This window comes from Trachemys scripta, chromosome 21, assembly GCF_013100865.1.
Source record: "Trachemys scripta elegans isolate TJP31775 chromosome 21, CAS_Tse_1.0, whole genome shotgun sequence".
NCBI lineage: Eukaryota > Metazoa > Chordata > Testudines > Emydidae > Trachemys > Trachemys scripta.
In genome coordinates, this window is record NC_048318.1 from 10,364,784 (window position 1) to 10,389,023 (window position 24,240).

Below are 24,240 nucleotides of genomic sequence, written 5' to 3' on the forward strand. Positions count from 1 at the left end.
GTGAAGTTCTACCCAGTGCTGATGTAACACCGATGCTGATACAGGTTTGATGTACTCATTATGAGTGTAGGCCAGTAGAGGTTAGTCCCTACCAGCACTTGTCCAAAGTTCTCAGTAGAGAAATTCCTGGAAAAGGAAATCTCCGGAAATGCATTGCAGCAAGCTGTGCCCTTGGAGAACACCTCATTTTCTTTCACCCTTAATTCTGTTTATTAAGGAGTGCTTGCCTTCACTTGACATCCATTTAACAGTAGGCAGGGGTCTTTATAATCCATTCAGCAGTGGATCTCTCTGCCCTTTGACAGATCAGGACAGCTATTAAAATGCCTGTATGATGGAAATAAGCTGCTTACTTTGCTAAGCCCCAGCCTACAGACTGATTCCTGGCCTGTTTTCTCTGCTTCAACCCCTCGCTTTCCATTTCCCTTCCACCTTTTGTTTCAGTCCCAGCTTCCGGCTCTTGCTAAATCATCTTTTTACCCATCTCTCTCCACTCTGCTTCATCTTCTTCCTTTTTTACATGCCTGACTGTGCACCCTTTACACCAGTAGCATTTACTAGCACTGCATGACTGGCCCCATTGGGCTCTGCTCACATCAGTAAGTTGAGTGAGGATTGCAGAATCAGGCCATCAGTATCTGAACTCTTTGCACATAACCTCTGCACTCATTCCAGAGATCTCAAAGCCCTTTACAGATAAAATTAAGTGATAAAACCTTGTGAGGTATGAGTTGTTAAATGCATTTTACAACTAGGTCAGCTGATAAACTGAGAGTTTACGGTACCTGCCACAGAGTCACACAGCAAGTCAGATGTCAAATGGAATTGAATTCAGGAGTCCCTGCACCCTGCTCAAACCACTAGGCTATTTATCTCTTTTACAAATGATACAGACTCTTAAGAAGTCTCTCCTGATCTTAGTGGCAACTCAATCTGGTATAATCTGTGGGCGTGACTATTCCTGTTCTTATGGTATTTTAATTCTGCCATCTCTCGTGTTTGGTTGCAGAGAAGATGCAGAGGCTCCAAAAGCCCATCTAGTCAAACCCGGCTCCTCTTCCTCTGGCTCCAGAAGCTCACGTTCAGGCTCCTCCTCAACCAGATCGACAGCCAACAGTGCCTCTCGCAGCCAACGGACTTTGTCCACGGAAGCCACCCCTCATATAACTCCTCCGCAGTACAGCCGGGTGGAGACAGAGGGAAGGGAAATTGATCCAAAGAAAGTTAACCATGCCACCCTGGTGAAAATGGGAGCCACCCCAGTCATGCTGCCTGCTCAGAGCCGGGCCTTCCAGACCGTTTGACTGCCCACCTGCTATTCTGAGACTCCAGCCATCCAGAACTACTGTACACGCCACCAGCCATATAAGAATAATTAGATTAGCTTATCTTCCTGGGTAGTTTTTTCTTTTAACCACTTCTGATTATTCACTCCACAAGAAGCCCTCAACTTCATCTCTTTCTGCATATTCCTACACTGCGGTTCAGACACTGATTTTTTTTTAAAAGAGTTCTGAAGTTGAAGAAAAAAGTGGGCTTTATTTTGTAGTTAATATTAAAAAAGGGAATGTTGGGTACTCTGAATATATAGCTGAAAATCTGGACAGCTGAGCACTGTGAAAATTAAGTGTAATGTTCTGGGGCCTGGAAACAAATCTCAGGATTTTTTAAAAAGGGATCATCAGAGGCACAAGACGTAAAATATTCCGGTGGGGTTTTGAAAAAAATCTTTTCTACAGGTTTTTGAGAAATTGATAAATGAGCCATTCTCTTGTCCTCCGAGGCAGTATCTTAGGTGAGGATAGTCCTCTGATCACCTTCAAAGCGAATTGTCAGCTGTTTCATATTTTTGCATTACGCCTTTTAGCAAAATAACTGTGGGAGGCAAAAACTCAAACCAAATGGCAAATGATAACTCAAATCACTATTGAGAAGCAGCAGTATTGTAACAGATAGAAGTAACCTTTGTGCTGAAGAAAGGACCTTCATTGTTAGGGGGTGCAGGTACAGTAATTGCAAGAGGAAACTGAAGACTGAGTGAATATCGACATGGTCCCACTGTAAAGGAGCCTGATCCTGCTCTTATTAACACCACTATAAAACAGCAGAAGGTACTATAAAAGGTAAAATCAGTCTATGTGAGATCATAATCAGGCCCTGAATCCCAAATAAAGGAAGTCCCTTGTGAGGTGAGGGCTAGTGATTGAATAGCATAAGAAGCCCTGGAGGATGAACTTGGAGTGTGTCCTTCTTGGTACCAGAGATGATGATGCACAAGTCTGGGATGAGCAGTATTGCAGAAGCCTTGTGAACAGTCCCGCAGCTGAATGAACAATGTGGTGGAATTGTCTCGCATACTTCCAAGTAAGGGCTGAGGTGCATTGGTGGAGCATGCTGTGAGGCAAGCACACAGGGAATAGACAACCAATTTAAAACTAATTTGAAATCAAAAACTTTTGTTATGCAATACTTAATTCACCTGTGGAACTCAATGTCACATGATATTACTGAGGTAAGAAAATAGCATGACTCCAAAAAGTATTAGACATTTACAAGAAACATACAATTTTATATTAGATAGGGTAAACATTTATAGGGAATATAAACCCTCATTCTTCAACTTATAAACTTTAGGGATAAACTTCCCCTGCGGGCAGATTATTCCATAATTGCCCAGCATGGTATTTATTGCATCTTCTTCTGAAGCACTTGGTATTGGCCACTGTCAGGCACAGGACACTGGACCAGATGGACCATTGGTCTGATCCAGCAAATCCTATGTCCCTGTATTCCTAAATTCAGGACTTAATAATTATGGTAACTGAGTTTTACTCTTACCAATGGGAGAGGATTTTCTCCATCCCATGGAAGAAGTCCATAGGAAATGTACTGGTACTGTACAGAGAACTGAGCAAGTATGAATCTGTAATTCTTTAATTTGAGGGATTAAAGTTAACCTCCTTTTCTGACAGAGGCAAAGTATTTTAGACTCTTTGATGGAGACTTTAGAAAATAATGGCTTGTGATGTCCCCCAGAGGCACCAAAACATGATCAAACACAAACCTCTAAATGTTTCTTCTATCAGGAGATAAGAGTTCCATAGCCATTTGGGGGAATCCATGAGGAATTTTAGATGGCCTGTATTCTTGGAGAACTTCACTTTCTAATAACAGTAACCAACCCCCTTAATCTTCATAAGCAAAAATATTCACTTCCCTCCCTTATCAAAACTACAATATTACCACTCTCAGAGGTGCAACATATCAGCATTGTTGTGTAAGGGGAACAGTCTGGAGTCACACATCTAATCTTGAAAGGTCATTGCAAAAGCCCCAAATTATATCATCTTTTGGTTAGATCTTCTGCTTTCATGCCGCAGTGCATGGTGTTGGCCATGATATTGTTTTACTTATGATCTTTTCAATACTAGCCAAAATGCAAAGATGTTTCTCATTGACCTACCCCTTCATAAACAGGTGGTTGAAATTAAGGGGTTGTCTACTGGTGAGGTTGCACCATTTAATTAAGCACATGCTTTAAAATCAATGCAGTTAAACCTGTGCAAAAGACTTAACCAACATTACACCTAGTTTGTATTGATTTAGCTCAAGTTGATTAGGAGCAGGTTGAAGCTAAACTGAAATAAGCCAGTCTTAAACCAAAATGAGTGTTTATTCAGGAGTTTGCACCAGTTTAACTAACGGCTTGTCTACACTTAAATTCTTCCATCAACCTAGTGCAGTCTACACGGAGATTTAAGTTGGCTTAACTACGCCGCTATGGGGTGTGGATTTTTCACACCCCTGAGCGACATAGTTATGCCGACCTAATCGTCTCATGTAGACCAGGCCGAAGTTGGTTAAAAAAAACTATTTAAGTTAAACCAGTGCAACCTGTGTATGTAGTGGGGGAAGTGGGACTTTTTAAGTAGTGCATAGCTTTTGTGTTGGCCCTCTGCACAGAGATGAATCTCACCAGTTGTTGTTTAATGATAACAGAAGGCTACAATTTTACCCAGCATACCCTCAGTAAATTCTAAGTCGTTGCTGGGAACATGTATTTCATATAAGTAAGTATTGTACTAACTTCCTAATTACAGAAATCTATAACTGAGCACCCAGAGGCTTATTACCAGAGCATGGAAGTTAAGGATTCGAAAAACTGAGTTGGCTTAGCTGATCTAGATACAAGATACTGTATATTCTTTTTGAGCCTTTACTTGATACTCTAGATTCCCAGCTAAACTTGCCATTCTTTTTTTGAAACTAGCAAAGTACAAGCCATGAAACTGCTGTTCAGACAGGTTACCAATGATCTTACAGGTCTAAATGAAGTCAACACTGAACTTCATTGCTAAATATGAAACCAAAAAGAAAAAAGCTAACTAAACAAAGGGAATGCGAGGAAGAGATTATTTCAAAGAATCATAAACATTTCATTTTCAAAGGGACATTTTCTGAGTTCATCATGGCACAATCAGGAGTTTTTGAAGGGAAACAAATCAGTTAACTCATAAGCCAAACTTTTTGTAAAATATTGTATTTAAAGCATTTACTGTTAGGATGTATACCAATTATTGCTATGATGTGATTGCTTACATTCTTATGTAGTTTTATTTTGTTTCTCAGTGGCTAAACTGAGTTTACTTCTCTCTTCTAGTACCTGCTATAATTGGTGTACTTGTCCTGTGTCTGAGCAACACAGAGGAAAACAAATATTTATTATAGATTCCTTTGAATCAACAATTTAATAAAACTGTTTGGTTTTTTTTGGTTTTGGTTTGTTTTTTAATAAAGATGCTGCACTTAAAAAGTCTGCGGTTGAATTAAACTAATAAAAAATGCTCTACTTTCTGAGCTTTATTATACTATACACAATCAAGCAAGACACCAAGCAAAAGCCCTGCATTGGTAAAAGAGTGTCTTGAAACTAATAATTATTCTGTACTTATAGTGTTTGGTGCTTTAGAAATCCTGAAGAAATCACAGTTCCTGCCCCTGACCTTACAGTCTGAATTAAACAGGGTACATAAATAGGGAGTGAAATCCTGGCCCCACTGAAATCAATACGAATTTTGCCATTGATTTCAATGGAGGTAGGATTTCACTGATGATATTTAGGTTGAGGGTGTAAATTTCAAACTAATAAGGTAGGGTAGATATTGTGAGTAGGGACAGAGGACAAATACTGCTCACAATAAAGACAACCACAGAAATTCACCCTTACACCCAAACCGTCACATATCAGTGGTATCTATTAAACTGTATGCGGGATGACAATAAAACCCTTAAAAACAAACTGATTTCCATTGCAAAGATTCTGGCTTTTCCTGCTTGCTTGGATGTTTTATGCAAAGATATGCAGTTGGCATACTCTTAACCACATTGCACAGGGTGTGACATTTTTCACAGCCCTGAGTGACATAGCTAGGATAATCTAACTTTTAGGTGTGGACCAAGCCTTAGATCTTACAGAACTGCAAATGATAACATTAAATGCAACAAAGACAATCTATTGCCATCAGTGAAGAGCCTCACAAAACTCTAGACGCTAACAAAATTATGATATTTGGCCAAATCATGAGGTCCTTATTCAAGGCAAAATTCTGCACCTTGTGCTGGAGGGGTTGCAATGTGGCTGGAGGCCTTGGGAGGAATGCCAGGCTCCTAGAGTGTGTACCCCAGAGAGGGTGCAGTATGCTCCCTGCTCCACACCCAACCAGCTCTGTGGAGGTGAAGGACCCTGGCTGACTTTGCCTCTCCTCACCTTTTCAGTCAGCTGAGTGAGGGGAGGGTGTCGGAGCTAGTATGGAGCAGAAAAAATGCTATTAAACAGAATTCTAAGCCTGCCCTTGTGAACAGGGGTGGGAAGCAGTTTGAACCCTCTCTCACTGCATATCCATGCAGGGACTGGAGAGAATCTGTCCCTCTAGTTCCTACTCAGGCAGACTCTCATTGACTTTATTATGGGGATTTTTACTTCATTTAAAGAATCTAAACAATTCACAGTAACACTGAGCTTGCCTGACCCTAATTGGTTTATGATATTCTGACACTCCGGGTTGCAATCCAGACCTGTGAGGGGCTGCATCACCCTTGCCCTGCAACCTGGGATGCCTCACAATGCTTTGCTGCTGTAGCTTCCACTTGTGCCACTCACAAACAGCCTGCCAGCATGCACGTCACACCCTGAGTGTCTGTGTATAGCCACAACCCTAATCCAACACCTCTGATCCCAGAAGCTTGTCAGCGAATACCAGCCACACTCTGGCTTCCAGCAGCCTTGGTTACTATTTGCAGGGTGACCCCAACAAACTCCCAGTATCGAATTTCCCCCAAAAAATGTGAACTCTGCACTGTCCGGCCCTCTCCTGGACAGTTCAGATATTTTAGGGGTCCGTTGCCCCCGCTAAAGGGATCAATATCCAACAGTCTGCTACTTTAAATAGCGTTACCACACAGCCCAGCTTAACCGCAACACTGGATTAGTTTTGATTAAAGAATAAAGCAAGTTTATTTAGCTACAAAGAGAGAGGTTTTAAGTGAGTGCACGTATGAGCATTAAAGTGAGAAATGGAGAAATAAAAATAAAATGCTTTCTAGTACTAAATCGTAACAAACTACATTTGGTTGAAGGTGAATTCCCTCACCATATGCCCAAATTCTCAGGCCAGGATCGGTGTCCAAAGGCTGTTTCTTTTGTCTTCTTAGGTGAAAGAAAGAGAGAGATAGATACCTTGAGGTGTTTTTGCCCCTCACTTTTATAGTCCAGTCCCCTTTGAAATGCATTTTCTTGAGGGTTACCCATTTATTCCCACTGTGAGGACAGAGATAAGGAATCTCGTGGTGAAAGAGCTTTCATGATGTTTGCTATGATGCAGATCTGTTTGTTCCTGTCCCCTTTGTCTTTGAGAACTTGTTTACCCACACTTGTCTGGTAAACAAATTTCAGATCTAATGTCAGCTTATGTTTATAACTTTGCACATATATAACGTAGCTATACACAGTTAATCATATTATTGACCAGTGAGTTAGTAGTTTTCAAATGATACCTCACAAGGCATATTTTGTACAACAATTATTACAATGGTGTGTAGGGTGTGAATATAGGGGTGCATTCGGTCACAGATATCTGACCATCTTTTAGCCTCAGGTGGTATGACTGTTTAGGGTTTTTGATGGGCCACATGCTTGTTTTGTATCAAAAGTTCCTAAAGAAGCATATTATAGGCGAACAAATACAGTTTTCCACACATGTCCTTCCTTCCTAGCTGCTATTTTAAACGCACCCTCTTTGCTGGAACACTTCTGCTGCAACAACTCATTTTGAGTGGCATGTGGCCATGGATTACTATATATATTTCCACTCAGATAAATAATGTGGAGATTGTTGCATTGTTATCCCTTGGTTTATTTCAGTACATTAGCACTGATTATGGGCAAGAGAAGCTGCAAAGGATTAAAAAGTGGGATTGAAAAGATCCCATTGAGGACAGATTTTCCTCAAGGGAGAAAACTCTGCATCACCCTAAAGCAACCCCTTCTGAGAAATACACCTCTACCCCGATATAACGTGACCCGATATAACACGAATTCGGATATAACGTGGTAAAGCAGTACTCGGGGGGGGGAGGGGGAGGGGAGGAGCAGCTCACTCCAGCGGATCAAAGCAAGTTCGATATAACATAGTTTCACCTATAACGCGGTAAGCTTTTTTGGCTTTCGAGGACAGCGTTCTATCGAGGTAGAGGTGTATAGGGCCAGTTTTCCTCTGACAGGTGAATTGATCTGATGCAGGGAATTAGGGCGTGAAGGGAAATTGGAGGATCTTCACCTGCTCCCCCACCAAAGGATAAAAAGGAAGGCTGCAGGTTGACCCTCATTGCTAGAAAAGTGTATTATATTGTGAGATGTTCCCTGAAGTAAACAACTAAGTACGTTTTTAAAAGGAATTAGCCGATATATTATAAATAAGAACAGCATTTGCAGTTGCCAGGATAAAAATTACAAGTGCTGTCAATTGTTTCAGGACATAAAATGATCACCAGCTGGTTTAAGAAACAATTGCCATTCTCCTCGGTGGTACTGTATTGCACTATGCTATGCCTTCTTCTGAATCATGTAGCATTGGCCACTGTTGGTGATAGAATGCCTGATAGGCCCACTGACCTATTTTGCTATGGAAAATCCTATGGTATATTAGATAGTGAAGTACATTATGTAGAGGAACAGGATTACGCCTTTCACCAAAGCATCCAGAATTGGCCACTGTCTGAGGCAGAATATCAGACAAAATAGACCTGGTGTGGCATACTCTAATGTTCTATAATAGAAGATTCAATAAGTAGACACATTTGTTTTGCCTCCCTCTGAAGCATTCAGCAATGGACACTACTGGAGACAGCATAGCAGACAAAATGGACTATTCATCTAATCCAACACATGGTAGCAGTAATAATGATAGTTAGATTATCTACAGTGCTTTTCATTAGATTGCAGAGTGCTTTACAATATCGTTTCCCCCATTGTACAGATCGGGAAACTGAGGCATGAGATGCAGTGACTTGCCCGAGGTCACCTGGTAGGCCCGTTGCAGAGCCTGAAAGAGAAACCAGGTCTCCTGAGCCCCAGTCTAGTGATCTAACCACTGGACAACACTGCTTCCCGTATGGTCTGGTATTACACAGTGAGATGCAAACAGTGCATGCTCTCCATTAAAATATCATACATTCGCCATTGTTGAAAATCAACCCATGCTACTTAGACAACTGATTTATCCCTTTATGGAGAAGCCTATGGTCTGATATTGCACAGTGGGATACATAAGAATTAAACGGCTGTGTCCTGGCCACTGGTGAAGACAGGATACTAGGTTAGATGAGTCAAGGCTGATCTGCCGTGTCAATACTTCTAGTCTGGCATGGTGGGTCCAGCATGTGATGGAAAGGTGGGGTGGATTACACTTTTCTGTGAAGCAGTGTTACTCAATCTCTTCATGTTAGCAACCCCTTATTCAACGTGAAATTGTTTTGTGACTATCCCCAAACATTTACTATTGAAAAGTAAAATAAGCAAAACAAAAACAAACCAATGGTAATATATCTAATCTGAGCCTATACTTGTTTTCAAAGGTTGACAGGGAACACTTGACCTTGAAGAGTAGGGACGAGCAGGCAGTGGGTGAGATTTTTTTTGCGTTTAATAATTAATAATACATAGCTCTTATATACTAGTTTTTGTCAGTACAGCTCAATATGCTTTATGAAGGAGCAACATTACCCCTATTTTAGGGATGGGGAAACTGCAGCACTGAACAGTGATGTGACTTGGCCAACACCAGAACTAGCACCTAGGGCTCCCCAATTCCAGCCCAGTGCCTTATCCACTAGGCCACATTACCCCACCCCATATGTGGTACTGCTTTGGATTGTAACGGGGGATGCCTAAATGTAAGGGACGTTTGGCCCCTCTCTCCCACAAGACGTGGCTATGCCAACCTATGCCCTGGTGTAGACAGGTCTCCGTGATGGAAGAATTATTCCGAGCTGCCTGCCTCTGGGGGGTCAAGGTATGCTGGAACCATTTTTATAGTGGGATAGTGTGCTGTGAGCCATTGAACCAAACAGTAAATCCTGTATATAACGGAACCTATGGGTGAGGATGGATTACTACAGCGACTGAAGGACCCCTCTGGCCGCCAGGTCTACACCACAGCCACTGCACCATAGGCAGGGAATGAGTACTGGGGGGGAGAGGACAGACAGCCATACACGGGGGGGGGGAAGGGCAGGGAGAGGTGCATCATGGGACAGATAGAGGCCCCCCAGGGGCTGCTGTGCGAGTGTGTGGGAGGGGACTGCGGGGTCGTGGTTCTCCTGTGGCCCCCAGCCTGGGGCTGTGCGCCCCTGATTGTGCCCCCTTTGGGCTCCCTGCCCCCCCGCCCGTATCTACAGCTGAGCCGCCATTTCGTTTCCCTTCCCTGCTCGCCTTCCGCGCGCGCGGCTACCGCATATGCAACGAGCTCTGTTAATTCCGCGATCGGATTGGTCTCTCCCTTCCCTCCCCACCCCCACTTTCCAAATATGCAAATATAGCCACGCTGTAATACGATTGGTTAAATTACCGGCCTTCCTTCCTCCTTCGCCCCACCAGCCGGCCTCAGGTCCCCTTTATGCAAATACAGCGGCAGCCTGGAGCTCTGATTGGATCCCGCCCTTCTTCCGCTCCACCCCGTCCGGCGACTGGCCCCTTCCCCAGCCGGGCACGGGCATGAAGGTTCGAGAACGCCGGCCGGCAGGCCCGCCTCCTTCCTGTTTGCGTCACTGAGGGGGCGTGCTCCGCTCGCCGCGATTGGCTCCTGAGGGGGGGAGGCGCGGCAGGATTGGCCGGCTGGCGGGGAAGGGGCGCGTCAGTTCTGGAAGGTTCTGATGGGGGTATATAAAGTGTGTGGGGGGCCAGCAGCCGGTCTCATTCAGCACTGCAGCGCCAGCATCACCGTTTCCCCGCACCCTGAGCCGCCTCGCGCTGAACAGGTACGAATGGGGCCTGGTCTCGCGGCCACCCGGGAATGGGTGGGGAGGAGGAAGGGAACGACCTCAGCCGGGCTCTTGGAGCGGGGGAGGCGGGACCCGTAGCCCGGGCGGGCTCTCGGGGGGGGGGGGGGGGCCGGCCCCCGTTCCCCCCCGGCTCGTTGCTTTCAGGGGGGGGGGGGGGGGGGGGGGGGGCCCGGGGGCCCCCCGGGGGGGGGGGGGGGCCGCGGCCGGGGGGCCCGGGGGGGGGGGGGCGCTCCCTGTGCCCGGCTCCCTGTGCCCGGCTAGCGGCGGGGAGTGAACTAGGCAGCGCCGCTCGGCCCATAGGAGTAGGGGACAGATCGCCTGCGGCTTCCGGCCGGCGTCAGCCTCTTCCCGGCCCACGTGCCCAGCGCCGCGCCCCGCCGGTTCCGGGAGGGGGGGGGGGGAAGAACTGTCCATGTGACACCCCCCAGCGGCTGGTTCCGCAGGGGCTGGCGATTGCGCAGGCGCTCGAGTGCCCGGCCTGCCTGCCACGTGGTGCGGCGGGGCATGCTGGGGCGTGTAGTCCGAGGGGCTGGCCCGCACGTGGGCTGCGTGCAGCGATGCGTGCTGGGGTCTTTCAGATCCTCCCCCCCAACCCCACCCCGCCTCCGCCCGGCTGCGTTTCCCCGTGGCCTGGCCGCGTGGCTCGGAGAAGGCGGCTGTGGGACAGTAGGGAGATTTCGCTTCCCCAGCAGGCAACGTGCGCCACCTTCATCCACGTGGCCGGAATGAGCAGCCCACCCCGCATTGCCACTGCAGAGCGGGATTAAATTGCAGCCACGTTTTTCCGGCCCGTCGGCTTTTGTTGGACCGATAGCTCAAATTGCAATAGGTAATACAGCCTTCTGTACCCTAGTCATGGACTGTGGCTTTGTCCACTCGACTAAAAGGCCATGTGATCTTAAGGTTTAGCTGTAAATGTAGACTTCGTGAGACAATTTAGTAGCTAAATGAAAGGGAGTTTCTCTTCAGGTAAGCTGTGGGTTTTTTCTCCCAATCTGAGGCCACATGGTATCCTGTGCATCGTGTGCACCTTTTGTTCTAGTAGCTAATCTGTGAGTCTCCACTCCAGATTAATTATTGATACTTTGCAGGTAAGTGAATAGAAACATGAGCTACTAAGAAGTTTAAATCTTGCTACTGTTGCTAATTTTATTTTTTTCTAAAAGGAAAATTGGTTCTGTTAATTTTTGTCTTATACCTGTTTTTAGGAGTTTTTGTTAAACATGGGCTAACAAACTGTTTGCATGTGTAAACAAACTTCTCATTTACAGGCAAAATGTCTAAGGGACCAGCAGTCGGAATTGATCTTGGCACCACATATTCCTGTGTTGGTGTCTTCCAACATGGCAAGGTGGAAATCATTGCCAATGATCAGGGTAACAGGACCACACCGAGTTACGTTGCCTTCACAGATACAGAGAGGCTGATTGGCGATGCTGCAAAGAACCAAGTTGCAATGAATCCTACTAACACAGTCTTTGGTAAGAAAAGACATGAGACTTTAAAATGGGGACTAGAACATTAAACTGAATATAAGAAGAACAGGTGTACTTGTGGCACCTTAGAGACTAACAAATTTATTAGAGCATAAGCTTTCGTGGACTACAGCATCCGAAGAAGTGGGCTGTAGTCCACGAAAGCTTATGCTCTAATAAATTTGTTAGTCTCTAAGGTGCCACAAGTACTCCTGTTCTTCTTTTTGCTGATACAGACTAACACGGCTGTTACTCTGAAACCTGTCAAACTGAATATACTTGCTGTATTCTTGGTTAGCATAAACTGTATAGCTCTTCAGCTTGTTAGGTGGTATAGCCTCATGCTGAATTGGGCTCTCTAATTTGGATGTAGATGGAAGAAGCGAGAGACCTCACGTTCCATTGTTTAAATGTTAGCATCCTTTTAAGCAGCAATGCCTGTTTGCTTTCAATGAACGAATTCTGGGCGGGGGGGGAGCATTTGTTCCTTAACAGCACATCATCTGCTTTCTGCTGTAGGTTGGTGCTCAAATTGGCATGGGCATAAGTTATTTAGACTCCAGTAAATTATATTAAGCTTATTGTGTTTCAGCTTTCATTGAGTTCAACTGTTAAGGCTCTAAATTAGTAGTTTTTCAACCTGTAATCTGCAGACTGTCCAATATTTTCTGGGGGGGGGGGGTTGTCTGCACATACCAAGGTTGAAAACTACTGCTCTAAATAAATCATGCAACCTCCGTTTACCCCTAAAGCGGATACTTTTGTCATTGTCCTGATACTAGTAGATAGGAGGGCTTAAATTTCCTCATACCATGGCAGGAATCCCTCCCATAATTCCACTAACCAAAAGGGCTAGATATTCAGAGAGGGGAGTTATTGTGGGAGTTGCCTTGTTTGAATTTAACACTTCAGTTATGTCCTGTGTTTAATCTTAGCATGCTTTTGTAGAATGATGAATTGGAAAGTAGAAAGTGAATTAGAATTATTACTCACAAAAGCTAATTCTTTTCAGATGCGAAGCGGCTGATTGGTCGTAGATTTGATGATGCTGTTGTCCAGTCTGACATGAAACATTGGCCTTTCACTGTGGTGAATGATGCTGGCAGGCCAAAAGTCCAGGTTGAGTACAAAGGAGAGACCAAAAGCTTCTACCCAGAGGAAATATCTTCCATGGTATTGACCAAGATGAAGGAGATTGCAGAAGCATACCTTGGGAAGGTGAGACTTGAGAATTAAGAGTAGCTCAGCTCTCCTAGATTTTAAGGGGTTAATAGTCTCAAACCTAGCTTGATCTTGATTTGTGTTCATGTACCATGTAGATGAAGGTCTCAGCTGACTGACTTTTTCTCCTGTCCGTAGACTGTTACTAATGCTGTGGTCACAGTACCAGCCTACTTCAATGACTCCCAGCGCCAGGCCACAAAAGATGCTGGAACCATTGCAGGTCTCAATGTGCTCCGGATCATCAATGAACCGACAGCTGCTGCTATTGCTTATGGCTTGGACAAGAAGGTGAGCAAGCTGTAATGTAGCGTAGCTAAACAGCATAGTCACTATGTCCTAGTCAGCTCAATACTAGTGAGATGCAACACATCCATAACAGAAAACGCTCTTTATTCCTTCCAGGTTGGAGCTGAAAGGAATGTCCTTATCTTTGACCTTGGTGGTGGCACTTTTGATGTTTCGATCCTCACTATTGAGGATGGCATCTTTGAAGTAAAGTCAACTGCAGGTGATACCCACTTGGGTGGGGAGGACTTTGATAACCGTATGGTCAACCATTTCATTGCTGAATTCAAGCGTAAGCACAAGAAGGACATTACTGAGAACAAGAGAGCAGTTCGCCGTCTCCGCACGGCTTGTGAACGTGCAAAGCGTACCCTGTCCTCTAGCACTCAGGCCAGTATTGAGATTGACTCTCTCTATGAGGGCATTGATTTTTACACCTCAATTACCAGAGCTCGTTTTGAAGAGTTAAATGCTGATCTGTTCCGTGGCACTCTGGATCCCGTGGAGAAGGCCCTGCGGGATGCCAAACTAGACAAATCGCAGATCCATGATATTGTTCTGGTTGGTGGGTCTACCCGAATCCCCAAGATTCAGAAACTGCTGCAGGATTTCTTCAATGGCAAAGAGCTGAACAAGAGCATCAATCCTGATGAAGCTGTAGCTTATGGTGCAGGTAACTAATTCCCCCAATAACTCTTTTGGCTTGTAATGCTGGGTTTTGACCATGGGTATGGGTATATGTAAAGTCTGCAAAAGACTAACACAACACTCAAGCTATGGCTAGTAAGCGATTGTCTCCCAAGCTTACACTTAAATGTTGGTGACCTGTGGATCACAATAGCATCAGTGACAAATCACTTATGCACAGTATCCACTACATGTATTTCTTAAATCCTATGGGATAGCATCTTTCCCGTTTACTTGCATTGATGAATTTGGTTCCAAAGCCATTCGTAGTTTCCACCAGAAGTTGACTGATGATGGCTAAAACCTTCCTTGGATGTCTGAGCGAGTTAAGACACCTTCATTTTTCAATGATAGTATTTTTTGCAGTGTCTTGACACCACTTCTTTCTTTTCAGCTGTTCAGGCTGCCATCTTGTCTGGGGACAAGTCTGAGAATGTACAAGACCTGCTGCTGTTGGATGTCACTCCTCTATCTCTTGGTATTGAAACAGCTGGAGGTGTCATGACAGTCCTGATCAAGCGAAACACTACAATCCCCACCAAGCAGACTCAAACATTCACCACTTACTCTGACAACCAGCCTGGTGTACTTATTCAGGTATGTATCTGAATTGGAGTAATTCTTCTTCAGATGGTAAGGGGCTGCTACTCATCACATTGACTGCCTCTGTACTACAGCAAAACCAGAGTAACCTCATCATCAGTTTTTAGGTACTGAGAACCGCTAGTTTAAACTTCCAACTCTTGTAAGTTAGTACTGTACTTATAATGGAAGTTGATCTGCTGATGAGTTAGCAAGTAGTTCAATATCAGTGAGTAGATTATCAAGACATGGTGGGTTTGAAGAATTTCTTCAGTGTTTGAGAGTTGATTTTTGTGAAGGAGTAACTTATGGCCGCTATGATGAAAACGTTCCAAAATCATTCGTAGTTTCCACCAGAGGTTGAAAGACCCATGTTGGCTCAAAGTACCTTCCTTGGATGTCTGAGCGACCATAACACATACTTCACTTAAGTTCCTGATCCTTAAGAAAATAAAGTTGAAAACACTAGTTTGCAGTAACACAGATTAAACATCATATAGCAAAATGTTTACGCTCCTCTTGGCCCTTGTTCTTCCCCCCGACGCCAGGTCTACGAAGGGGAGAGAGCCATGACAAAAGACAACAACTTGCTGGGCAAGTTTGAGCTGACTGGCATCCCTCCAGCTCCAAGGGGTGTACCTCAGATTGAAGTAACATTTGATATTGATGCCAATGGCATCCTTAATGTGTCTGCTGTGGACAAGAGCACTGGCAAGGAGAACAAGATCACAATTACCAATGACAAAGGTAAGCAGTGCATAGTCCTGGGAGAGGAGGAGGGGGGCAACGTGTAAGGTGGCTGCAGTAGTTGTAGGACTGCATAATGTCCCCTGAAGTGGGTGGGTGCATATACCAGTGATTCATAGAATGAAAGTCCAATCTTACTGCTCTAGTGGTACTGGAACCACCAATTCCAGCTCCTTTCCCATGACTACCACCTTGCTGGGGTGTGTCCTAAGCTAAAGCAGCTGCCCAGTCACCAATTTGCCCTGATAGGGAATGTTAAAACAATGTTGCAAATTATGCAGGCATTAAATTCTGATGCAACATTGGACTGTTCTTTGTTCTGCATACTGTACACTCCCAAAAAAATGGATTGATAGTTTGAAGCCTAAAAATCTCACTCCATGAGTACAATATTTCTTATAGTAATGTGGCCTACAAATGTCTTCCAACTGAATTACCATATCTTCCAGGTCGCTTAAGCAAGGAAGATATTGAACGCATGGTCCAGGAAGCAGAGAAATACAAAGCCGAAGATGAGAAACAGCGTGATAAGGTGTCTTCCAAGAATTCTCTAGAATCCTATGCTTTCAATATGAAGGCTACTGTTGAAGATGAGAAGCTCCAGGGCAAGATCAGTGATGAGGACAAACAGAAAATCCTGGACAAATGCAATGAAATAATCAACTGGCTGGACAAGAATCAGGTATGTTTAAAATATAGCTCCATGAGGAATTTTATCATCCAAAAATTGGAATTAAAAGCTCCAACAAAGCTTCATGACTCATTTTAACCTGAAAATGAGCACACCATCAGTGTGCAGCAACAAATGGGCAAGTCTCCTGCCGTTGTAATCTTAACCTAGTGTCTCTTTGTATTGTAATGGCCTACAGAAGGCAGCAGTACCAAAATCCAAGGTGGGTTCCTAGTTTCTATGGGGAGGCTGTGGATTGGGTGGCAGGAGGTAGCTAATGGTCGCTATGATGAAAATGACTCCAAAGCCATTCGTAGTTTCCACCAGAAGTCGAAAGACGTGTGTTGGCTGAAAGTACCTTCCTTGGATGTCTGAGCGACCATAAAATCTTTCTAAAAGACTGCCTTAATGTATTTCTCCTGGTGCTACAAGGTCTCCCTCCCATTTAAAGATACCATGTCAGATCAGACTCTAGTTAGCAACTCAGCTAAAAGAATATTTTCCTTCCTGGGTGTGCTTCTTGCACTGGTAAATAACCAGCAATTCCTTGCCAAAACTGTTCTGACAGTGTCTCTTTGACTTTCCTGTAGGATGTTAACACAGTAGATTACATAAGTCTCAAGCTCTTTAGTAGTGGTTTCTGTTAACCTATAGCTTTCCTTCTGTTTAATTTGTCTGTATTTACACCTAGTTTTAGATTCCAAATTCCTCTTTGTAGCTTGTCAAATGCCTAGCTTAGTATACTACTCTCCCTCACCCATCCTTGTCACCCAGGAAAGCAGAGATTGACTATAATAGTGCAAGCCTCCCCCCTGCATGGGGTTTGCTTTAAGTACACTGTCTTAAGGTACCATCTTAACCCTGACCCAAGGTACATGGGGGAAGTTATAAACAGGTTGGTTCTTGAGCTGGCTTTCCAGGGGCACACTTGCAGCAAGTGTACAAACTGTTCTCTATGTTCCAGACTGCTGAGAAAGAAGAGTTTGAACATCAACAGAAGGAGCTGGAGAAGGTTTGCAACCCCATCATCACCAAGCTGTATCAGAGTGCAGGGGGGATGCCTGGTGGCATGCCTGGTGGATTCCCTGGTGGTGGAGCTGCCCCGTCTGGAGGGGCCTCATCTGGACCAACCATTGAGGAGGTGGATTAAATGCACTGGAAGCAGCATTCCACAGCTGGCTATTTCTTAAAATTGAAGGACTCAAGGCTGGGTGCAGTGGCAGTCTAAAAAAATTCCATATTTGAGCTGCTGTATAAATTGTTTCTGGGCATTTTAGGCATTCTAAATACTTGAACATGTGCACAGGGACGGGAAGGTGAACACCATTGCACTTTATCAGTACTGTAAACAAGTGCAAATGCAATTCATGTCCTAAGGAATAAAACTTATTTAATTGGCATCAAAAGGCTCTTGTTCTTGATTCATCCCACTTGCTTTACATTTACTCAATTCTTTTATAAGCTATAAGTTGCTTTTCTTTAATCAATAACTAGAATTGAAAAACAAAGCCACTTGTGTAATCGACATAAGCAGCAAATTGTTTAAAAGTTATGTGGTTTTTGCCACAGTCAAGCATTAAACAAAACAGTCTATTACAAATTATCAGTGTTCTGGCCCCATAACATTGTGGTCTGTTTTGACTATGCTTTGAGCATGAGATTCAGCTCTTCGGGTTCTCAGCAGCTTAGAAAAAAGGAGTGAAGATGGGACTTCATGCCACTGAGGGTTGGCAGACCTGGATGGTGACTTCTGATATGTAGGCTGATGCAGGAGGAAAATGGCTGTTAATATTTTACTCCACAACAAACTTCTGGAAAGCAAACTGACCAGGCATAGCAGCTGGCTAGAGACTATTCCTCTAGTCTGCCAAAAAGCTAAAGCAAGCACTGGTTTGATAACTCCTCAAACTTGTTTGCAGTTATAGGTCAGGCATCTCCTTAACAGGCACCAAAATGACACACAAGGTGTCTTCAGACTCTAAGTAATTTTACACACCTCAAAGGGATGCAAATTAGCATGGGCAGAAAGTGACAGGTAAGATAGACATTTCAAAGTGAGCAAGTATTACTGTAATAGTAATTTGCCAAACTGCCTGGGGTGGGAGTGTTGCCTTTTCCCTCAGAGGCTATAAAGCAGTCATACCAAACCAAGAAGCCTCTAGGTAGGTATTCCATCAAATGCACATTTGTACACTGCAACTTCACTGAACTCTTAGCCAAAGGTGCCAACTAATGGTCTCAATTACAGAGGAGGTATCAGCTTTGACACTGCATATTTATTAAAACTGATAGCTTCCCTTAATGCAATTACTAGGCCAAAGGCAAAGCAAAAACTTTATATAAAGTAAAGATTCCTAATTTCCTATGAAAGGGACTTGCCACTACTTAGGAAACTAAAGGGTTTAGTGAATGTGTCCTGCACTGTGCCAGGAAGCCCATATGAACTCTAAAATGGGGTGAGCACAAGTGCGAACTCCCAGGTAACACTACATTTACCCTACAGTACAAATATCCCTCACTTTGTGGATGCTGAGGTGCAACTACACCCAGAAGAGTGAATTTGTTTATATGGCTCTGGAACTTCACTCTAGCAGAGCTTGTCTACAAGGGGATGCTTAGAAGCTTAGGCTGCTTGGTAAAGTTAACATGCATAATTGCATTAAAGCACGGTGTGTAGATGGTGTTGGAATCAAAGTGGCCTGATCTTGCTGAAACTTACAAAGTAATGCATCTATGCATGGCTTCAGTCAAACTTTTTCCACAGCTAGACTAAATGGGTATGACTAGCTCCCCACAATACAGAATCAAATTAGTTGTCTTCAGGTTGCAGCCACTAAAAGTGAAATAGTGGGGTAGAGACAGCATACTGAAGGATATCGGTCTAAGACTCCATTTCTACTTAAGACTACAGCAATGCCTTCTGTAGCTGTAATGTGGCTACATATAGCAGCCTATCCACCTCCCCAAGAGGTGGAGGGTGGTAGTTAAGGTGATAGACCATGCTACGGTGAAGGAATAATTCTATGACCGGATTGAGGTTGGCTTAGCTGTGTGGTTCAGGTATGGATTTTTTGCACCCCCCCCCCCCAGGGTTGTACAACTGGATTGACTTACATTTTTCAGTGCAGACCTGGTCAGAGTAGTTCCTCCAACCAGTTAACAGCATGTGGCACTAAGGGCAGTGATGCCCATTCTTGGTGTCAGCAGATAGGAAATTAGCAAAACTGGGCAGCAAGATCTTTTGCTCAAAGTTTGGACTGGACCCTCCCCCTTCTAACTTAATCTCTGCAAGTCCTGCTTTGTGAGTGCCCATTGGTGCCCCCTTTCATGGATACTCTTGGGATTTACAAGTCCTTGCTTATTCCTGGTTTTCCATTGATGCTTCTGCCTGGGAGAGGTTTTGTTGCTAAGGATTGAAGTTGCTAGGTCATTAGGCACAGAGATTTTCTTTATTTAAAATAACTGTGTAAAGCACCCAACTGCCTTTTTCATAAAGGAGTAAGTGAGACCACAGCAGGGAGGGAAGTGTTTCCATATAGCAGAACAGAAAAATAAATGGCTAAAGGTTGGCTTTGTAGGCTGCCTAGTTTAATAATGGTGCCAACTGGAATTTGAAGTCTAAAATCATTGAGCAGATACTCATCCCAGGGTAGAGCAGATTTTACAGCTCTTAGTTGCTGATCTGGGGGCAGGAATCCATTTTCTGGAAGGTCAGTTAAACAAGGTAAGGATTCCTTTAAGTTTCAGAGAGAAATTATGTATTGCTCTGAACAAAGGATTTGGAGCTAGGAGTTTGATTCTAATCCCAGTTTTGATACTGACCCTCAGGGGCCTTAGCCAAGTCACTTCAGACCTAACAGGCTAGCTCTTGCCATGGCCAGGGTGTGGGGGGTTTGTTTGTGAAGCATTTAGAAGATGAAAAGTTCTGTACAGGGTTATTGAAAATGAACCAAAAATGCCAAGGAGCCTCTGAATTGGCCATACTTACAATTCCTCCTGTTCTGAGTTGTGCTAGACCCCAGGGATCAAATAAAAATTATCCCTGTCCTCTACACTTTCAGTTTATCCCTTTCAGGTGCCTCCCACCCTGCTGCCATTGTGAACAGGCTGTTGGTTGAAGGAAGAAAAGTTTGCCTGTCATCCAGTCAAATGGATTCATGTTACTGTCTAGTGAGCTGGTAGGAGTAATACTAGAAGGAAAATAGATGTCTTTTAAGAGCATGTATGGGGGATCTGGGTGTATTATCAGCACTCAGAGGGATATGGAGCCTTTGGCTTAGGTTGAGGGATGTGGGCAGGGCAGCAGGGAAAGCACCTACTTCTGGTGGTGTAACCCATGCTGAGGATTAACACTCTCTCTGGATTTCAAGCAGCTGAGAATGAGTTCTCTGCATTTGGTGAGGTGAAGAGCTGGCTGAGTTTCTCAGAAGAATTGACCCTTTTGTCTGTGCCATAAACCAAGGTGTAGTTTGAAGATACATAACTGCATAGCTTCCTGGGCCTGTTCCAACAATGTAACTTCCTAGCTGAAATCTGGTCCCCATCTGGCCTATGCTTTCCAGCTTTCTTTTAAATTGATCTTCCCCTTAAGCACAACAGTGTGGGCTGAGGCTATGACTATAGGATCCTCTCTGAGGTTGCTTTGTTTTATATGCTATCCATTGAAAGGCAGTAGTTCAGTAATGTTTCCAGCCCTAGACAAGGGACTCTCCTGGGTCACTGAGTCCGGTGGCCCACTGATGTGGGCAACTCACTTGTGGGAAAATACAGGTTCTTCAGGTGTTCGGGTGAATCCCCATTCAGGGTATGCCGTGTATGCACAGGTCTGGAAACTTTTGGTCCACCAGTGTCTTCTGGGGGCACACATGTACCATCTATGTCCTCACAACATAAGAAAAGATTTTCAGGGCTAAAAGGTAAGGTGTTTTTTATTTCTGAGAATTACACTGCGGGCATGAGGCAAGCAAAGCTGAATTCTGATTCACTCCTGTGGCTAATACAAAGGGACTGGCTGCACTCACCTATATGTTCTTGTTCTTAACTACGCTGGGTTATTTGACTTAAATCATTCCAGGGTTGGTTTTGGGATTATTAGTGGTTGATTTGAGTTTCCATCCATAACAGTGGATTTCAATCAGTCATACCGATGATTGAAGAGTTCCTGTTGCATAGGCGTAATTGATTTTTCATTGGGGTCACTCACTAGTAAAGGGTCAGTTTTTGGGTGCTAGGCAAGGGTCGGTATTAGGCACAAGGGGAGGTCCAGGGATGGTATAAATTAAAGAGGGTGGAGTAGTGTCCTGAGTACATGGGCAGATTTCGCGAGTGCTAATTCCAGGTCCGCCACTGACTGCTTGGAAAAGTCATTTTATCTCTTTGTCCCTCGATTTCTCCATCTATAAGATGGGGCAATAACACCTACCCTTTGGAGAGGGTTAAAATACTACATAATGTTTGTTCTGTGCTTTGAACACAGAAAGTACTAATTATTATACCTGAGGGGAGACAGCATGCTCCAGTGACTAGGGCACTGGATGCTGAGTCAGAAAGACCTGGGTTCTATTCCTGGCTCTGCTACTGGCCTGCTGGATGTCCTTGGGCAAATCACTTCTCATCCTCATGCCTCAGTTTCCCCATCTGTAAAACTAGATAATGATAGTGACCTCTTTAGTAAAGCACTTGGAGAGCTAATGAAAAGTGATATGTAAAAGTTAGGTGAGCTATTATTATTATTGACAGGCTATGACCTTGAGCAAGTCACTTCACGTCTCTGTGCTTTGGTTTCCTTTCCCACCCTTTGTCTACTTAAAAATATAAGTTCTCGGTGGTAGGACTGTCTTTTAGGACAGTGCCTAGCTCAGTGGAGACCCTAACATCATAATACAAATAATAATGACATATTATTTTCTGCCTGGAGAGATGTGAAATGAATTATGCTTGGCTATGAAATAAGGCTAAGCAGTAAACCCTGCAAATAATATTAACTTGTAGCATTTAGATAGGAATTAGTAAAGCGGTTAGCCATAAGATTGCAAGCAGTAAATGCGTCTCTGGCTCAGGACAGACACAGTACTTGTGTTGCCCACCAGGTGTCAGCAGTTGTTAATCTATTAAATTGACTCAGACAATCACTGGCTGTTTTCTCATTTTTAGGAGTGTAGATAAAATCCAGCGGAAATATTTTATTCAGAGAGATATCAGCACAAGGTTTGTAGCATTGCAGGGTTAGGGTAACCAGATGTGCTGATTTTATATGGACAGTCCTGATATTTGGGGCTTTGTCTTATATAGGCACCTGTTGCCATTCACCAGCGTCCTGATTTTTCACACTAGCTATCTGCTCATCCTATGCAGGGTGCAGCTCACAGCAAAGCAGATATTTAACTGCATGGGTGCAGATTAAGAGAAGCAGTGCTTCTGTTAATGGGGGACAGGTTTTCAGATTCTCGGTTAGGGCTAACACTGTTTTAGAGAGCAGGGCACATCTGAAGATTAACAAGGCCAGGATACTATCACAGGGTGTGATTTAACTATGATCATTATTAAATATCTCTGTGAAGGTAGCTCCCCGAGATCCCAATCAGGATCAAGGCTCCATTGCACCAGGCACTGTACAAACACAGAATGTCCTTGCCCCATTATACTGTCCTGGCCCCAATGAGTTTACAGGCTACAAATTTAAAACCAATAGTAATGAGAGAGGTGCATTTTAAGAGAGATGAGCTATTGGCTGGGTTAGGGGTCACATGAGCACTCAAACTAGAGTTTGTACAGCTCTCAAGGACTAAAGTAACAGGTTAAGAATTTCAATCCTGTGTTTTTCTTACAAGGAGAAAAGGACATACTGACAACCAGGCCTGGAGCCTTTGTCCTAAATGGAATAGACTATTTATAGGAAGATGTGGGTGACTAGAGAAGACAGCAGAGGAGAAGTCAGAGACACAGGAGATGCTAAGGAAGAATTACTGTCCTATTTCCATGGTATAGTATTGCACAGTTAGATAAAGCTTGTATAGTGGGGTGATACCCTTCTTTGAAGTATCTGGCATAGACTGTTGTCGCAGACAGCCTACCTGACTGGAAGGGCCATTCATCTGTTCCTTGATATCAATTTCTATGTTGTCAATTGGAAATCAGAGCTGTTGGCCAGGTAGATCTCACATGGCCTAATGGTACAGGAAGCTGGGGAAGAAATGCAGAGAGCAGCTAATGAGATAAAGATCTTTGTGCTTCTGGAAGGATCCTGTTTTTCTTGGGAAATGGGATGGTACAAACAAAACCAATAAATAAAAAGCAATATTTTGTTGTTCTGTTTGAGAGTGAGACCAATTGATGAAAAAGGCAAGAGGCCCACAAGATAAATAGCACACTCAAGTGTTTTCCCCTTGTAACTGACAAATTTATAGCCAAGTGGTTATCACAATTGTTTGATCACTGGCTGTCCATCTTCTAGGACTTGTGAAATAACTATTTTCCCTTGCAAGAGCTGGCCAATTATCCCCCATCTCTAACTGCCTTGCAAGGAGAGCATGCCACATAAATCACAAGCTTCAATTACTGCCTGCTTAGAAAGGGCAGGAAGTTAATTCCTTGTTTATTTAAGAGTTAGGATAAACTATCTGGATTTCATCTCTGGAAAGCCTTGTAGGGTTTGTCTCTCCTGAAGTCATTAGGCTGCATTAGTTGTATAATAATAGTCATCACACTCTGAACAACGTACACATCTATGGTGACTCTGTCCCTCTTAGATGCTCCATCCACATTGGAGCAGCTGCTAGATTTCCCCCACAATGCACATGTCTGCTGGTGTGTGTGTGTGTTTTAAGGATTATGGCCATTAATTTTAGATTAAAGGTATAACAACATCCTACTGGAACATTCAGCACAGAGCAAAAGGCTACTGCCAAAGTATCTTGGCTTGGTGGGTTGACTGCTGAGAGAAGAATTCTCATGTGCAGTTATGCCTAGTAGATTTGCACTGCAGCCTCATGCAAGACAAAAACCATCAAGAGT

The 24,240-nt window shown here is 44.0% G+C and overlaps 2 protein-coding genes and 3 non-coding genes across 5 annotated transcripts in view; all 5 read left to right on the top strand.

Annotated features, from left to right (window-relative positions):
* The window catches only part of CLMP (CXADR like membrane protein), a 71,085-nt gene extending 66,272 nt beyond the window's left edge, over positions 1-4,813 (top strand). Inside the window, exon 7 of the mRNA XM_034754668.1 lies at positions 1,010-4,813. Coding sequence (XP_034610559.1) covers positions 1,010-1,304 — 295 coding nt within the window. The 3' untranslated portion in view covers positions 1,305-4,813. The remainder of the gene's footprint in view (positions 1-1,009) is intronic.
* Positions 4,814-10,431: 5,618 nt separating this feature from the next.
* Positions 10,432-17,627, top strand: HSPA8 (heat shock protein family A (Hsp70) member 8). Its single transcript, XM_034754618.1, has 9 exons — positions 10,432-10,533; positions 11,829-12,038; positions 13,045-13,250; positions 13,392-13,544; positions 13,659-14,214; positions 14,623-14,825; positions 15,359-15,557; positions 16,007-16,239; positions 17,192-17,627. Exons 2-9 carry the CDS (start codon positions 11,834-11,836, stop codon positions 17,375-17,377), a joined length of 1,941 nt encoding a protein of 646 aa, XP_034610509.1. The 5' UTR covers positions 10,432-10,533; positions 11,829-11,833; the 3' UTR covers positions 17,378-17,627.
* On the top strand, positions 14,463-14,553 carry LOC117868729. Its single transcript, XR_004643705.1, has one exon. It is a non-coding gene; the product is annotated as a small nucleolar RNA SNORD14 (small nucleolar RNA).
* On the top strand, positions 15,123-15,219 carry LOC117868728. The gene has a single exon (XR_004643704.1). It is a non-coding gene; the product is annotated as a small nucleolar RNA SNORD14 (small nucleolar RNA).
* LOC117868727 lies at positions 16,509-16,606 on the top strand. Its single transcript, XR_004643703.1, has one exon. It is a non-coding gene; the product is annotated as a small nucleolar RNA SNORD14 (small nucleolar RNA).
* Positions 17,628-24,240: the final 6,613 nt, after the last annotated feature.